At 44.5% G+C, this 17,770-nt stretch overlaps 2 protein-coding genes across 3 annotated transcripts; both read right to left on the bottom strand.

Moving 5' to 3' along the window:
* Positions 1–4,526: 4,526 nt before the first annotated feature.
* On the bottom strand, positions 4,527–6,133 carry LOC124667825. The gene is made up of 2 exons (XM_047205069.1): positions 5,499–6,133; positions 4,527–5,180 (listed from the first exon to the last, which is right to left on the bottom strand). Exons 1-2 carry the CDS (start codon positions 5,895–5,897, stop codon positions 5,022–5,024), a joined length of 558 nt encoding a protein of 185 aa, XP_047061025.1. The 5' UTR covers positions 5,898–6,133; the 3' UTR covers positions 4,527–5,021.
* Positions 6,134–6,716: 583 nt separating this feature from the next.
* On the bottom strand, positions 6,717–11,641 carry LOC124667824 (peptide deformylase 1A, chloroplastic-like). Of its 2 annotated transcripts, XM_047205068.1 has the most exons (5): positions 11,255–11,641; positions 11,058–11,147; positions 10,891–10,958; positions 10,489–10,764; positions 6,717–7,729 (listed from the first exon to the last, which is right to left on the bottom strand). In XM_047205068.1, exons 1-4 carry the CDS (start codon positions 11,636–11,638, stop codon positions 10,524–10,526), a joined length of 783 nt encoding a protein of 260 aa, XP_047061024.1. In that variant the 5' UTR covers positions 11,639–11,641; the 3' UTR covers positions 6,717–7,729; positions 10,489–10,523. The 2 variants fall into 2 exon arrangements, with proteins under 2 accessions (XP_047061024.1, XP_047061023.1); XM_047205067.1 differs by lacking the exon at positions 6,717–7,729 and having other exon boundaries at positions 10,173–10,764.
* Positions 11,642–17,770: the final 6,129 nt, after the last annotated feature.

Below are 17,770 nucleotides of genomic sequence, written 5' to 3'. Positions count from 1 at the left end.
TTTGTGTCTGTTGAATTCAACAAATGAATACAGTAACAACTAATAGGTCTACTCACTGGTAGTAACTTATTTGAGAAAATGCTCCAGCTAAAGAGTAAGGGAAAAAGAGCCTCCCAATCTGGTTTACTAGCTCACCAGATCTTGATTGCATCTGCAAAATTATGAATATGAAGATTTATGTATTACACTTGCAACTTGGTACATCATATTCGGAGGAAGATTTATGAATCCCCTTCATAAATTCCTAATGTTAATGGCAATCTGCAACTGTGATGGTTTATGCATGCCAACTTTGTCAGCGAAGTGACTAACGTTGCAAGGATTAAACCATACTAACACCATCCTACTATGCTACTGCAATACTTTTGAGTGTGTGCTTTTCTTACTGTGTTGATCCGGTACTTCAGATATGACTTTGCATATGATTGTAACATGGCACACTGGGAATTATGCTTTATCTATTTCTTGCATGTTCTTCTGTGTAATTGCTCATATTTCAGGCAATAGGCTTTGCATGTTAACAGTATGTGCTCTCTGTTCTACTGAAATCTGGACCATGTGCTTGAGATTAACTATGGAGTCACTAATTTTCAGTTTTGTGATTTGCAGGCTGAGACTTTGCTTGGTTACCTGCTCGTAGCAGCAGCAAGTGGTGAATTTTACTCTTATTTAGGATAATAACAGGCTTATGGATAAAATACTCCATGGCAGGAGTAGAAGAATTTTGAAATGGGACAGGTTTGTTTTATACAACGATCCCTTTATATGCACAACTTGCATCCGCATCAAATTCTCCTTTGTTATCACACTGTTGTGAACTGTCTTTACACAATTATCACACTGATGTGACTAAAACCTCCATCCCTAGCCCGGCTCAGCCTCCTCCGGCCCTATCTCTCCTCCTCTACGCCCCTCTCCTTCTCTTCATTTCCCTCCTCCCTTCTTACCTTCACTTTCCATTGGTTTTCATTTTTCTCTGTGCAGATGTTTTTGTATATATGCATGTAAGGTGTTTGAGGAAAATCCAAGCATGATATAGGTACAGATTAATTCATTTTTATATTGTCATGTGCATTCAGTAATTCGTTTCCTCTAAACTTTACATGAATTAAATAATGTATTGCCTATTTTAGGAAAATACAAGCAAGCTGTAGTTACAAGAAAATCCAAGCAAGCTCTATACAACGCATTCTGCACTTTGTGAATGTGCCAGGCTGTGTCTTTGCTGACTCGTGATCTCCGCTGCCACTGTGGCCTGGTCTTGCCGCCACTGCCAGGTCGTCAGGTTGTGATGTTACGATGCTTCTCTACACGATCGTTGTGTCCTTCAAGTGTGTCCAGTCGCCGTCATGCTGCCACTAGCCAGACGCCCTTTCCCATTTGTTTAGTTCCTGGCTGGCCATTTCATGATTTAGGAAATCGTTTGTATGTCCATTACTTGGCTCTATCACTAGCACCTTTTGATTTGTTGGTCTTATTTTAGGTTAGCGCTGCAGTGCACAATACTACCACTATTTATTTAAATTGATTTAGTCCAAGGTCAAGTGGTGGGAGTCCATTCATGCAACAACTACCATAACCTATCAGGTTATATATAACTTATACATCGGTATCTGTTTGAGTTATTTGTATTTGTTTTTGTTCTAGTGCTTCTTGCTTACCTTATTGTACTCTCCCATATTTACAGGCTGCAACGGAAACAAGGATACAATTTCAGTTTTTTCAACTCGAGTTTCAGGTTGTATCTGCAGCCGGTGTCACTAACTGAGGTTTGTCTGATCATAGCATCAATCTTCTTCTATACATGTCCTTCTGATTGCCGAACAAGCCCACGTAATTAAGGTTATTAACTATATGTATGTTTCGGACTTAATTAGTCCTGTACAACTAAGTTTTTGCGCCACTACTTAAGAAGAACTAGGACTACAAGAAATAGTACTATAAAATAAGTATGATAGACGTCATGTAAATTTTAACCGGAGTATCGAGAGGGTGTTGCCTGTTTTATCCGAGACACGAAGCGAGTTGAATAATTGCAGGTTGACTTTTGGGTCTTCATTTCCTTGACTGAACTTCTATGTTTCTGGTTTGACTATGTCTTCCTAATGGTATATATGTATGCTATTGTGTATTTACCGTGCCATAGTGCATATGCACTGTACTTACATGCTTAGAGCTATAGGCTTTGTGATAGTTTGTGCATGTCGTAGTGGAGGATACACATGTATGTAAATCCTATGTCTAAATGAGTGACATGCGTTCAAGTTTTTTTTTAAATCTGTGCAAAGAAGATTGCTCAAACTGTTGTTCCATTTCTCTTATTAATGTTTTCTTGGTGAACTTTATAATTGGTGGTAGTTTGCACTGAACTTTTCTACTGCAACCACGTAGGTAAATGCACAAATGATGCAATGCTAGGTATACCAGATTCTCCCCTCTCTGTTTTCTCTAAAAATCCAACTAACTTCATCTTGGTTTGGCTTTATTCGGTGTCCATGGTCGTATGTTCCCGCTCTTCTAATATTTTAGGCACATGAACAGAAAATTCCAGTTTTACAGACATCACATTGTGGCAGTAGGTATTGTCATGTTCATGTGAGAATTTAAGAAGGAGATGAATAAAGTGTGGTTGGTGTATCTGAGCAGTGACACAATTTAGATCATGAATAATACTGTATAGATCCAGATTTTGATCGCCCAGCTAGGAAAAAAAGGAATTGTTGTATATTTTGTCAGCGAAGATGTATCGGTGATATGTGGTAGGTAAACAAGCTTATACGTGCAATCAATTCCGTTATGCATGTGAAAATCCATCTTAGTGTACAGTTTGTGTTTTGAGTACATGTAGAACAGATGTACCACTTTAATATTCAAAGGTGAGATTACTGACTGGCATTAGAAAGAGAGATGATTCTGTTCTGTTAAGTTGTGCATTCTATTTTGATGAAATAATTACGAGGAGCTTATTCCTAAAAGAACTAAATTATATTATTATGGATGTTGAAGGTAATTTCCCTCGCAGCAAAATTCTGTTCCTTTATTCGATGAAATGCGACCTAGGCTAGAGAGACAAGTTCAATGCCCACTGGCTTTTTGATAAAACACAGGTACTGGATGTTCTCTTCTCTCTCTATTTATCTATATATTTCTGATGTTTTCCCTTGATGTATTCACAGTTCATTCATTGCTTACTAGGAAAATTATTGTCGTAGGTGCATGTATTAACCAAGGACATAATATTTAAGCTTGGGACCTCTGAAAGTCTGAATTCAGACCTACTACCAAGACGATTTTATTTTATTTGCTGCGTTTTTTCTAGCACAAATGATCCTCCACCACTTACAGATGCTTCACTCTTTTGTCATAATCTGCATGCTTTCCCCATTCCTGAGCAGCAGATTGCATCTCTTCTTTTCCTATACCTGAGATTTTGTTATTGTGAATTTTATATTGATAGACAAATTATTATTAGTTCTTCAAATTGCTAGAATAGTTTGAATTAAAATATATTAAGTTAGCAGTACAAGTCGATATATGTGTTGCTTCCTTTTCTCCTTTTTATGTGCCGTTGGTTATATATTAAGTTAGCAGTACAACTGTGAACCTTTTCTCTGCTTGGAGAGATTCTCCATGCATTTTTTGTTTGTTTATGTTTAAATTCTTGATGAAAAGATGGTTCAATCTGGCCAACATCCTTTAGTTCTCGGGACCTAACCAAAATTCAACTGCATGGACATTTAAAGTATTGTAGCATGGACAATTAAATTGTTTTACATGTATGGGAGTCTCTTACGTTTTAGGCAGCTGTATTCATTTCTCTCTTTATAATACAATTTTTTCTGTAGATGTACATTGGTATTTTGAAAGACTTGAGTTTTTGAATGATTTCTCTATTTCATTCCACGTATATTTGCAGGTTACAATAAGTTTGAACCAATTAGCGAGCTTTGTCTATCACTGACGGATGCCGCGTTTTATACCATGTCATTGGCTTAAGCACCTTATGTAGATGTGTTGCCATAATATGCTTTCCTATTTCTCTAATTGTATATAAGCATTTGCCACTCTGTTCATGGTTTGTGTATTCTATCTAATATCGCACTATTGATTTTGTTATTTAAACTCTAAGAAATAAATTATCATTTCTCACCTTATTTTTTATTGTTGCTATACAAAATGTAAATCGCCGTAAAGTTTACGGGGTCGTGCGCCAAGGCGCACATCTAAATCTAGTTGGTAATGGTTGTTGCTCTAGTGCGTTGGTCCTTTAGAATTTTAGCACAACGACTTCATGATTGTCTACTATAACAAGTTCTACAACGATAAGTTTTGTCCGGCTCACACTCGCTAGAGGATCCAGTGACCTGATTGTGATTTTTATTATACTTCATAATCGGTTGATTTTTCGCACAAAAAAATATCAGCAAGGCACAACACCTCCCCGCCGGTCATCCTGCCACAAGGCGATGAGGCATAGCACTGTTTCACCACATTCGATTAAAAAAAAAGGTAAACAATGTTGATGATTCTAAAAAATCAAAATCACAAAGCAATGGACCTAATACGACTGTCCATGGAAGAAATGTTAAGAACTCTCCCTGTTAAGCCTGTCGATTGATTGTCACATGCTGCGTGACAGAATTTCTTGTTCCAGCTGTCCAGTACTGAACGGGAAACCTCTTGATTAATCTACAAATGATGACCAAGTCATGTCCTGACTGAGACGACTCGATCTACTAATTAGGAATCTTACAACGTGATCCTGACGGTGATCGCTGTATCTTGTCAGAGCTGTCCATTAATCATCGCCCTTTTTCAACTGTTAATTCAATATACAAGTGCAGAGCATTACGGTGCCATGTTCAGTAGTTGCACCTCACAAATAACAACCATATAGTTGAGGTTGGCTGGCTCTTCTGTTCCCAACCTCCAACCTCACAATCATATCCTGACTATAACCAGTCACCATGAAGGTGAATGAGTAATGGGACAGAGATAATAATCCATCTTATTGCAAAGGCTCAAGATGCTGACACTTTTCTGATCTTGGTTTTGAATAGCATCACGATGATCTTGTCCATGGAGAAGTAGAGAAAGCAACCTCTGGAATGTGTCACGAAAGAACCGTAGCTTGTACCGACGATGCAGTGCCATGTAGGACCATACACTTTATCAAACTCCTGTTAGATATCAAACAGAATTTATAAGCCATGTATCGTCCACTTAAAAGCACAGTGTAGGAAAATGGACATCAAGAATTGAAGAGAACAGCATATGAAGTGAAATTAATTAAGGTTTATGATGGGCACACCCAGTGTGCCAATATAGCACATGATAACCGTATGCATTTCAACATTCCCGCTGGTTACAGCCTATCTAAATTAGCAGCTTCTGAACTTGGTTACAGAAAAACTGAAATGAAAATAAAATCAAAGATATGAAGATAAACTTTTTTCGAGATATAACAAGCGAAAGATCAATATTTGCACAGAACTCACCTTCTTCACGTCATGGGCCACCTGCCTTGAACTGAACTTGTCCAAGCTATCATGGGATCGCTTAGCACATCGGAATGCATGCAACTGCATGAATGGTGGCATGTCTGCAGCCATCACCTTCACCCCCAGCACCGCAACAACTTCCTTCATGTTGATCTCCATCTCCGGCATCGATTTCCTCCCAGGTGCTATGTCAATGATCTCCCTCTGTCCCAGACCAGGCAGATGCACTCTAGACTTCTCAAGGCAGATATCCTCATCCTTCTGAACCATGGCGGGATTTGGAGGCTTATCCTCAGAGGCAACAGCATGTCGTGTCTCTTTGACAGTTCCCCTCCATCTCCCACTGAACAGCCACTGCTCCGTCTTTGTCCTCCTGCTACCATTGCGGGCAGCCATTGCTAGCTAGATGATATATCTCCTATACTACTGGTGTTCAGTTCTGGATCTCTATGAGTGTTCCTCCCTAAGCCATTTATATAGCAGTGTTGGCAATGACACAGGCAAGAGGAATCCTATAGTGCCGGTACTAATTTATTAATGGATCATGAGTTTGGATCCTCTGCAATGATGAGTGGGTATGGCAAGGGACAAAATTTTATTTACACATAATAAACAGCACAGGCCATGTGCCTCCTGCCTTGTTCCGTTGTTTGGGTGCCCTGTATGATGAAGAAAAGCTAGTGCATAGGTTAGTTGGTGCATTAAGGCCAGATTTGAAGGATCCCAATGCCTGAACTGTATAACAGAAAAGAACTACAAGTTTCAACCACCCCACTATGCCGCTCAGTTAGTATATTATGGGTGTCAGTACTTTTTTGAGCCAAAAAGTGTAGGGGAGGCCCCGACAGTAAATTTTATCAAAAGAGAAAATATGTACAAGAAGGAAGAAGGGAATGTACAAAAAAGGGCATATCCCAAAGAAACTACAGAGCGTCTAGCTAGGCATTGAGGGGTGTCTAAACTTGTAAAGTGCCACATATGATCAGTGGTTATCCAGTTATCCCATCATTGAGAATTTTCTTTGTCAAGACTAGGAAAATCCTTTACACCGATTTCATATCTAACACTTGATTTCATGCAGTCCAACCTACTTTTAAATTTTTAGTTCAATGACAGGACTACGGAACAGACACCAATGATAACAATTATTGGACAACTAGCTTCTATATCACAGAAAGTTTAAACAAAACAGGAAACAAAATGTCTGTTTATTGTTATCTGTTACACATGGTAGGCAAACTAAAACCATAAGTTCATACTTATCTCTTCTCACATTTGGCAGCTTTCTTTGTTGAAAGTGATCATAACAAAGCAATCTCAACAACCCCATAATGCTTACATTTGTGTTATGTTCCTGTATTCTCTTGCTCCCTCTAATGAGGCTAGTTATGTTATGGCATCTGTTCCTGTCTATGGTACTGAATATTCTTGCCTCACACTGGACGTACGCTCCAGCTGTTCTATGCTCCTAAAGCACAAAAAAAAGGTCATGTGCCAGAGCATTCATTCAAATGTGATTCCATACCACTATGCCTGCAGTACAGAATTACATCTGTCATTTGCTCTCCCACTCTTTCTTTAGCATAACCAGCAAATTGTCATTTGGAACAAGAGAACTTTCAAACGGAATTTTAGCAGCATATATCTGCGCTGTAACTTATATTGGAATTGACATTGTTAGTAAATGCTAACTTCCTATTCCTAAGGGACATGTGAGCAAGTGTCAGTAAGCTGTCATCATTAATAAACTCTGCATCCTGCAGGTTGAAGTCCCTCTTGTTCTCTTGCGTCATGATTCAATACCATATAATCTCATAATTGTTTCCCACTGTAAGGAACATAACCACTCCCTTTGTTATGTGGGGACAGAAGTACAAGAAGAAGAGCCACCTCTTGCTGCGCTCAGCTGACCAGGCCACACCAGGGAAGGCGCATCTGCCTTCTTGACCCCAAGTTAGGACTTACTAAATTCCAAACATAAAAGTTTGCATTCCATGATTTTAAGGGTTCTCCACCTATCTATATAAGGAGATTCCTAGATATCAAACAAAGGCCATCTAGAATTTAGCCCTAGTTTCTCCCATCTCTCCCTCTAAATCCAAGATGCACCATCCGCTAAACCCAGCCATACCAACACCTCCAGCCAGCTGCGCCATCTCTCTCCCTCTAATCTATGGGCTGTAACACCGTTGTCCGGAACTCCTGATTGTAGTGGAGTTCTTAAATGCCTGTAGAAGATGTTAGCAGAAACACTATATTTAGTACTTCCCAGATACAATGACAAAACAACTGTTCACAAATTATTATTGTAGTGTTCATTTTATAATTCACCCCTCATATCGAAACTTCTAGTTTTCTCGTCTCCAAGGACCTTTCTGCGCCTCAGATTTCCAGTCTAAATTCCAAATGGATAACATTTGCCCACCCATCAATCCATCTCGAATAGATGCATAAAGTTACTGAAATTGACCTATTAAAAGTATTATATTATGTCATAATTATTTTACAAACTTAAATTGTTTTCTGGAACCATGAATAGCACAACATAAGGATGTTATGTCTACCATGGATTTGATCCCTTTTGGTAGTTTCATTTGAACTATATCAAGTCTCCATAATAATCCCACACACAAAAGTCTTCATATGCTAACAAAACGGGACCGACAACAGTTAGTTAAACTAATAAATCAAACATAATGATCCATGAGAAAAAGGAAAAAAAATAACCAAATCACCATAAGCAAGCTGAGCAATTGAACTAACCACGAAGTGGTACAAAAAACTTCATGGTTATTGAGTGCCGGGCAGTGCTTCTATGCTCTTCCACGACGTGTTTGCATGAGACACAAATTAGTTAATCTAAGGGCATCGTGAGTGTATTATTTTCCCTACTAGTATAGTTTTAGTGTTTGTCAAGGAATAACTCTATATGTAAATAATACAATATTATTTGTGAACTCGAACTGATGGGCCAAAGTGTTCTTTATGTCTGAAGTCTGAACAGCAGTTTTAGAAAGTCTCATGATTCTTGCAGCAACCACAGTATGTTCTGAATTGCTGAGGAAGAAATGCAGCTCTAGGGGAATGAAAATTCAGATTACTTCTCAAAGTGGAGACCTGTGTTTCAGTTAATTACAATATGTTAGGATATCATTGTGACGAGTAAAAAAGTGAATGTTGCATTTACTACAAGCATTATACTTAGAAGCTCCTCAATTCAGCATGGCTTGATGAGTCGTGGATAACCATATGTCTGTACAACATTTAGACAAGGTTAAGAAACTCAGTTTCTATGATCTTGCAGAAAAATGAAGGATTGTCAATAATATGAATACGTGATCCCTTTTATTTCGATTTGGAGCACTATAACACCATTGTAGAGCTAAAATTGTTTATATTTGACGATGGTGGTCCAGCCTTACGCATGGGCCAAAAATGAAAATTGTACTTGTTCATCCACTTTGTGCTATCGAAACAAATCAGAAGAATGATTATATAAGCCCATGAGAGATTGTGTCACATTAAAATACAATTTTCAGATGCCCTTTAGCACCAATAAAATACTTGCAAAAGAAATTGGTATCCTTGTCCCACCTAGTTTTCATGATGTGTAAAGTTGTATTTGAATCACCTTGACCTCCTATACCTAGATCAGAAATTGTATATGTCTGTCTTGAAAAATGCAACCTTTCGCATCCGACATATGATGAGGGCATCTGTAATGACATGCCTCTTCCAGCTAATGATATGCCTCTAATTCAAGTAGGACCGATGACAAGAGCTCGTGCCAAACAACCTGAGCAACAGGTGAATCCTCTCCCAATCGAGTCGCTTACTAATCTATATATGAATGGGATGCTACTTGATGCATCAACTTTATGCATCCCGAGGTTCGAGATGGATGAAGGAGAACAACCCATGGGCATGACCCGGGTATATGCAATGGAGAAGATGAACATGGAGCATATACCCCTGCACATGTCCTAGGTGTGCAAGTTGAACAGAGAGGACATACACCTGGACAATGCCCAGGGTCATCAGAGAAGGCAAAGCAAATTTCAGTTATCCAAGTAGGCTTTTGTAATAGGCCAAACACTTAGAACAATACCTAGGCATGTCAAAGTGTGGTTACAGACCTTACGGTCATCCAGAATTGAGAATTCATTGCCAAGACTAATGCTGAGCTGGGAAGGGCAACCTTTTTCGAATTTGCACTCTTACCATCCTTGTTGATTCAACTTTGCATGCCCAGTTCTGTGCTTAGGGTGGTAATTGCCCCTATTCCTTTTCATGCCTCGCAGTGTTCTTCCTAATGTTGAAGCCTTTATGTTTTGCAGTTTTTTTTGTAAAAGAAGGAAAGGCCCATCTTCGCCTTGTTATCTGACCTATGTCAGTAGAAGTACTTGCCTACAGCTCATTTCTTTCTTTAACATGGAAGGACATACTGCTTTGACATATACCTATACACTCAAATTGTTGTTATCTTGAAATTAGGAAACTAACGTTTGATCTATCAATTTAAGCAAGCCTCCTATACCTAGCCTCCCGTTTTGTCCCAAGTGCTTACCATGTCCTCAAAAACGGACGCGGATGCAGATCTGGAGCGGAAATTTCGGAAATTATGTGTACCATTTACATCCCTACCGATGGGACAATGAGAAAGAAAATATGTAGTACAAGGACAAAACGACAATTTCTTATTACACAATGACATCGTACAAATCATCGACCAATTACCTTTATTAAAGGAGCGTTACAATTGGTTGATAACTAGATATACAAGGCCGCATACATAATGACATCGTACAAATCATCTACCAATCATCTTTATTAAGGAGTATTACAATTGGTTGACAACTAGATATACAAGGCTGCAATCATTTCCATGTCTGTCACCACATGGTTTATAGAAAAACCAATCCAGAGAAGCACAGATGTGATATTGTACTGGAATAAAAAAATTGCAAATACTAGGAAGACCAATTACCTATACTTGAATAGAGAATTGGAATGGCATGAACGCTATCGTGCACCTAAAGGAGGGCATCCAGTGGCAAGCGGAAGATCCAAGTTATCAACCGTCCTGAATGTCCTCGGAACCATTTTGTCAACATACAAAGTGCCTTCAAGGTGATCACACTCATGCTGCAGGATGCGTGCCTGCCATCCTGAAGCCACCACCTTAATGGGGCGTCCATTTCGGTCCAAACCCGAAACCTCAACATCTAAATGTCGCTCAACGACCGCCCTATATCCATCAACACTGGCATCCGCATAAAACAAAGTATGAGGAAATATGCACAGTATGTACAATGCAATTTCTCTTTTGCATTCATAGATGAGATATTACTACTAATAACCTTTTAGTAAGCAATATCCGAATACATACCTCAGACATCCCTCGTAGAAACATGCACTTCTTTTACTCGTCTTCTTAAGCTTAGGATTGATAATAACCTGTATCAGGGGGAGAAGGAAATTTTTTAAAAAACAAGGCATGAGAAGGTGCTCATTCCTAACAGTAATGGGGCAGTTCCATGCGGCAAATGTACCGACAAGAAGATCAAAGGGGCGGCGATCCTGCGCTTCAATGTCCTTCTTGGGAGCATAGCTGATGAATTCTTGGGTGTCCTCCAGGACAATAATCTGTCATTGGTAAATATAACAGGTTGAGAAATGTGGCGTGGTCCTGGGTCTTTTAGGACTGAATATAAGCAAGTGCAGATAACAGGAGAGCAATGCAATGCAAGGACCTTCAAGGGGACGCCGATCTGTGGGGCGGCGAGGCCGACGCCGGGGGCCTTGCGCATGACGGCGATCATCTGGTCGATGATGCCCTGGACCTTCTCTGAGGACACGTCCCTCGGAGCCACCTCCTGCGCTGGCTCGTGAAGCACGGGGTCGCCGGCCTTCACGGTCCCTGGCGTCACCGTCATCGCCATGGGCGCACCGCCGCCGCCCTTCCCGCCCAGCAGGCCGGACAGCCAACCCCCGCCGCCCGCGCTGGCCCTCACACTCCTCCAGCGCCTACCGCCGGCTGCTCTACCAGGAGCAACGAAGGTAGGAATCGACGTGGTGGGGGCGCGGAGAAGCGCCGCCGCAGCGGTTATGGTGAGCTGCCGGAGGAACAGTACCATGTTCTTCTGCTGTAGATGGGGTGGATTGGGTGGACTGCTAAGTTGTAGTTAGGGCATCTCCAACCACGCGACCCAAACGGACGTTCTAGTCAGTCCGTTTGGGCCGTTTGGGTGGTCGAGCGGACACGCGGACAGCGGCCCACGTCCGCGTGTCCGTTTGAGTCGCGCGCTGCGTCCAACACGTGGACGCAGCGCATATGTAATAAATAAAACAAAAATCAAAATAAAAAAGGAAAACAACAAAACATAAATTTAAACTAGTTGGTAATTAAACTTAGCCCTATTTTGGGCATTTTTTACACAAAAGAAAGCCCTATATGGGCTTTAAACTAAAAAAAAAAGAAGCAAACCCTAGCTAGGGTTTGCGAGCACGCTGGTGGCCGCCGGCGAGCTACCCCCGCAGTACTCGTCGTCGTCGGCGTCGATGACGACGACGCCCGCCGGCGAAGCGCCTGTTCGGCTAGAAACGCCGGAGGGCGGCGGGGACTCCGGCCAGGGCGACCACTACGCCCTTTCCCAGGCGGAGTGCGGGTTCGGCGGGCTCGCTGGCCTGCGCAGTCGCACCCTCCGTGCGGACTCCTTGCGGAGCTGCTCCTCCTCCTCCGCCCGGAGCGCGGCCCGGCGCTCCTCCTCCTCCCGGAGCGCCGCCTGGCGCGTGTCCTCCTCCTGTCGGCGCGCCATCTCGAGGAAGGCCCACGCCTCCGCCTGGGCGTTCTCCTGGGCCTTCCTGGCCTTCTCCGCTAGGGCGGAGGCGCGCGCAGCGTCTCGGCGAGGTGCGGCTATTTGGCCAGCTCGTCGAGCCTACAGCTCCGGGTCGTCTTCGTCCTCCTGCTGCTAGGCCTGCGGCAGGGGCTGCTGCTGCGGCTGGGGCTCGTCGATGTACAGGCCGCCGGGGCGGCGGCCTGCCCGCCTTGCAGGCGTGCGCGGCTGCGCGCGAGGTCGCGCCGTCGACGACGTGAAGCACGTGTGCCGGCGCGCATCGTGCTCCACCTCGAACCACAAGTCCCAGTTGGGACTTGCGTCGCCGTACGCGGGGTCCTCTCGGAGGTCCGCGGCAGCTGCGCGCGGCGCCTCCGGATCTCCGCGGCGCGGCGCGGCCGGACGCCGGGATGGGCGGCACCGGAACCCGATCCGGGCTCGAGTGCCGGCCGTGGGGAGGTGCACGTCCCCCACGGCATTGGGACGCCGGCGTCCCAGAACATCTGCGCCACCGCTACGGTGACGTAGATCCGGTCGCGTCTGGGCATCGCCGGCGGCCCCATGGCGAACGCCGGCGGGCCCATGGCGAACGCCGGTGGCGCGACTGGCCGGCTGCTGCCGGCCTCGTGGTCGTTGGCGGACGGCGCGAACTCACGCTTCGGGGCCATGGCGGCGCGGAAGCTTCGAGCTCGCGCGTGCGGCCGGAGTGGATAGTGAGGACTAGATAGGGACAATCCCCCTCCCCAGTCCACATTTAATAGGACTGGGGCACCGACATGTGGGACAGCCACGCGGACCAGGCGGACACGCGAGGACGCTGCGTGCCATCCGCGGCCACGCAAACCCGGCCCAGATTTGGGTCGGGTTTGCATCGTTCCGGACGCCGCGGCCATCCGCTTTTGCGGTGCGTCCCCACGTTGGGCCGCATTTTTGTCCGGCTCGACCCATCCGGACGAGCGGGCGCGGGATGGGTCGCCCCGTTGGAGATGCCCTTAGCTCGGGCATGTCAAGATGCAAACCGTCCGGTCCGTTTTGGACCGACTAAATGACAAAAAACTACTATAATTATGCCATAGATGTTACCGAACTACTAAAAGGAACATGATCGTCACATGACTACCAGGTTTGGGGCACGCTCGCGACGCGGAGCACTGATTCAACGGATCAGCCGTGCTAACCATCTTTCTGGCAGCCGTGACCCACTGTCAGAGTTAATGTGGCGTGCAGTTGACGGACGACCGTTAAGGCTCGCGTTAGGGCTGATGTTTAAGTGGTTGGCTCGGTCGGTCGACTCTCGTCTCCTTCCTCTCTCTTTCTCTCTGTTCCATCCCAGTGCAGCACTCGCCGCTGACGCAGATCTTCGCTGCCGCAGAGACTGACGGCCATGGTTTCGTGGGGTGACGGCGAGGAGTCCTCTCCAGAGCAGAGCTCCCTCGGTAGTGATGTGAGTCCTCTCCCTTTGCTGTCATAATTTGGGGAAATTGCAGGGTTAGGAATTGGGAGAATTTTGATTCTGAGCATGATTTAGGCTGATTCTTCCTTGTTTTTTTCAAACTGCTAGAGTGTGAATACTACGTACGACTCCGATTTCTGCGGTTTAGCTGATGCGGGTGGCAGGACTGTGACTTGCAAGCATGGTGCTGTAGCTACTCGATTTGTAGCATTTTATGGTTGCTGGACAGAGAGGAGGTTCTTAGGTGTGCATGCCATGATGGAGAACCAGCTTGTGATTTTCTTCTTTGGGTAGATGGTGAGTGGCCACCTGCACTTCGGAAATCACTGTCAAAGTTGTGGGATTTGTATTGACCTGAGGAATGCTCATTGAGAAGAGGTTTAAGCTGAAAGATGATATTGAGAAGATGCACATTGACCTGAGGAATGCTCAAGAAGAGATGAAGAAAATTGTGGAGGAGAAGCAGGTGATACTAGCCTTGAAGGCCCAAGCTGAGCAAGGATTGATTGATGCCAGGGCTGAATTAGAGCAGAAGAAGGCATTGGATGCATCAACTAGCAATATGCACAAATGCATGAGAATTAAGGCAGAGAAGGAGGGAGATCAGAAGAAGGGAAGTGAAAGCTTGAGTACATAATTGGGGATTTATTTAAGCTGGAGGAATCAGTTTAATTTGATTTGAATGTTTAAATTTAACCCTATGGTTTGTAATGTTGAACTAAATTCTGTCTGGTTTGTAATGTTGAACTAAATGTTGTCTCGTTTGTAATGATGAACTAAATGATGGTTGGTTTGTAAGGTTGAACAATATATGTTGAATCGGTTTAATTTGATCCCTGATGTTGAAATGAGTTCCTTTTTATCAGTTTATTATTGAGTTTAAAATATGTGTTATGTGGAGAATCTGTTATGTGAGAAAAATTTGAGGGTTAGTTTATAGTTGGAAAGGTCTCAACATTGACTCGTCGGCTTTGTCGAGACCTTTAGGGTTATTTTATAGTTAGAAAGGTCTCAACATCGACTCGCCGACTTTGTTGGGACCTTTAGGGTTATTTTAAAGATGGAAAGGTCTCGACATCGACGCTTCGACTTTGTCGAGACCTTTAGGGTTATTTGACATTTGGAAAGGTCTCGACATCGACGCTTCGACTTTGTCGAGACCTTTAGGGTTATTTTACATTTGGAAAGGTCTCGACATCGACTCTTCGACTTTGTCGAGACCTTTAGGTTTATTTTACATTTGGTGAATTAGGAAATACTGTGGAAACTGCTTTCAGCAATCCCTTTTGCATGTCTAACATTATAGTGTAGTACCCAAACTGTCCATGATCTCCACCTAGTGCATGCTTCAACTGCTCAAGAAACCACTGCCAATTCTCCGTATCTTCTTTTGCAACCACTCCCCATGCAATTGGATAGATGTTGTTATTGCCATCTCTGCCAGCTGCAAGGATTTGAGCTCCAGAGGTGAGCTTTATGAAGCAACCATCCAACCCAATAAATGGCCAACAGCCCTGTAGAAACCCTTCTCTAGCAACATTGACATAGAAGAAAAATCCATGGAATCTAGGGCTCTAAGAAATGTCCACCAACTGTCCTTTTTCATTGCCTCAACCTGCTCCTCTGTTGGACCTATGACAGTGGTCACAATGCACCTGGAACCAGGGTTTTTGTCAATAACAGTCTGCAGATAATCCCTTATTCTGTGATATTGTTTCTTGTGATCCCCCATCACCATCTCAATTGCCTTGGTCCTTGCCCTGTAAGCCATCCTCTTGGGAACATCCACTCCAAAGTCTTTATGTGCTTTGTCTTGAAAAGTGGTGATATTTGATTTGTATTCAGTAACATATGCACCACATATGCACCACATATGCACCACTAAGCCACTTTGCATTAACCCTTGTGCTAGATGGATCTGTTAGGCATGTGTGCTTTAACTCCATTTTCTTGATGCAGAATGTAGACTCATTTTTTTTTATCTAGGCAACTATCATATAAAATGGACAGCCCCACTTTTCTCCTTTTCCTTCACATTCTCTTCATTCTTTTTCTTCTGCTTGTCCTTGCACCACACAATGATCCTGTCAGGTGTATTCTTGTGGTAATGGAAATTCCTGACCTCCACAATGTGGAGTCTAGCCAAAGCTTTCCTGAATGGAAGTTTAATATCTCGCATTGTTAGGCCTGCTAAACGTTTCTGAAGGATCCAAGTGCTTAGGTAGTTTGCTAGCCCTAGACAGCAGATGTTCCGAGACTCAACTAGTGTTGCTTCTTAGGCCTTGCTCCAGGGTTGTTGTCATCACCGTGCGTGGCCGCTGTGCTCAATCACTAGTAGACACCCTGATGAGGCAAAACCCTAAATCGTAGTAGGTCAGTTTTAGCTTTGTTTTGATCAAGCAAAAGACTAATTATCCGACTTACACCTCGTACGTATCATGGGGTGGATCGGCTCCTTGAGCCGATTCACAGACAACCCAGAGCCGATCGAGGTCAGAGATTACTGTTTACGGTATGCCATGTGAAACTAAGCCAGGCACATTCAACACCTTCCCCGACTGCGGAGAATGTGGCACGCCTTGCATCAAGATTTGACGTAGCGTGTCGGAGTCTTTGCGGGTCGTCGTCGAGGCCAGTGGCCAGCCGGCGAGCCCCTCGGGAGCCTCCCTATTTACCGTGTTGCCCGCTGCCGTCACGGTGGGTTTCACCTAACATATTCCTGCACGCCCAAGGGTCGATCTTCATGATTTGAATCCGCATCGCCATCTACATCTCGGGAGATGGCGGAAGGCACCAGCCACGTACGCAGGATCCGACCGAGGAGCTCAAGAAGAAGCATGACGAGCCTGGGTGCCATCCTCGGCCGATCTCACCGCCCCTCTGCCAGAATCCCGGCCACATGGCATCAGTGGAAAGGGTTCTCACCTCGGGCTGGCGGAGTGGACTCCGTCCGCCCGTCGAAGAACGCACTGTGTCGGCCGCGTCGAGAGCTTAACTTCATGGTAGCCTATCACAGCACCGCCATTCCGAGCTCCTGGTGAACACTTTGGAGCGTGTCGCTCTTCGCGGTGATCCAGAAATCATGAAGCACGCATTCGTCGGACCAGCTCTGGGACTCACCAAGGAGATGCCACTCCAAAGCCCTGGCCCACCGCCGCCATTCGCGCTGCACTCGTAAGTGTCGACTCACCTAAGATACGTCAAGCCTACAGGTGATCTGGTGGTGACCCTAACGACTACCACAGCTGCATGAGGCGCCTAAGGATCCTCACGGCGATACATCGCAGAACAGCAAGTGGCTGCATCGCAAAGAATCGGGCCCCCTGCCAAACCACTGCACAGCTGCAGGGACTTTCCGGAACAAGAGGGCAATCCCTGGGACGTATCTGAGAAGCATGGTCGCCAAGTACGCCACTCCGATAAACCTGCACCAACTCATGCAACATGGCCTGTAGCTTGAGAAGCAAGCATATTGGTTAGTATGCCATCCGGCAGAAATTCTCGTAGTTTGACTCCCGCAAAATGCCAAGACCATGATCGATCAAGACAATCTGAGAGACCAAAATGCAAGATGAGCCAAGAGGAGGGCACCTGGGGCTATTCCAAGCCGTACTCCAACGAGTACGAAGCTGATCCCACTACCACCCAGTAACACGGCCTGACCTCCAAATTTAGTGGATCGTATGGTTCCAAATTTCATCTGTTATGGAATGCATATTTGGCACAACAAGGTCACCATTCTGCAGATCGTGACAGCCACAGTGGTGAGGCCTTCTTGACACACAGATCGGGTTCGTGGTACGCACGGCCGCCACGATCAATCCGACTTGGCGCTGGAGGAGCGCTTCCACATGCAAAAGATTACCGCAGGCTTCCGAGGCTGACATTGCCGGAGCCCAGCACAAGCACATGTAAGCTGGAGAAACAGCAAGGCTCTGTATCACATCCAAGGAGCCAGAAACGTTAAGAACCGATGCTAT

Source organism: Lolium rigidum, chromosome 6, assembly GCF_022539505.1.
Source record: "Lolium rigidum isolate FL_2022 chromosome 6, APGP_CSIRO_Lrig_0.1, whole genome shotgun sequence".
NCBI lineage: Eukaryota > Viridiplantae > Streptophyta > Magnoliopsida > Poales > Poaceae > Lolium > Lolium rigidum.
Note: the sequence above shows the minus strand (reverse complement) of the source record. Positions and strands in the feature narration are given on the sequence as shown.

What these genes read in the sequence shown, in the direction of transcription:
- LOC124667825 (XM_047205069.1), bottom strand. Translation starts at nt 5,897, where the DNA reads ATGGCTGCCCGCAATGGTAGCAGGAGGACAAAGACGGAGCAGTGGCTG. An exon ending in TGGCCCATGACGTGAAGAAG is followed by an intron (nt 5,181 to 5,498) that starts GTGAGTTCTGTG and finishes GATATCTAACAG; the next exon opens with GAGTTTGATAAAGTGTATGG.
- LOC124667824 (XM_047205068.1), bottom strand. Translation starts at nt 11,638, where the DNA reads ATGGTACTGTTCCTCCGGCAGCTCACCATAACCGCTGCGGCGGCGCTT. An exon ending in AGATCGGCGTCCCCTTGAAG is followed by an intron (nt 11,148 to 11,254) that starts GTCCTTGCATTG and finishes TACCAATGACAG; the next exon opens with ATTATTGTCCTGGAGGACAC. An exon ending in GCCGCCCCTTTGATCTTCTT is followed by an intron (nt 10,959 to 11,057) that starts GTCGGTACATTT and finishes CCCCTGATACAG; the next exon opens with GTTATTATCAATCCTAAGCT.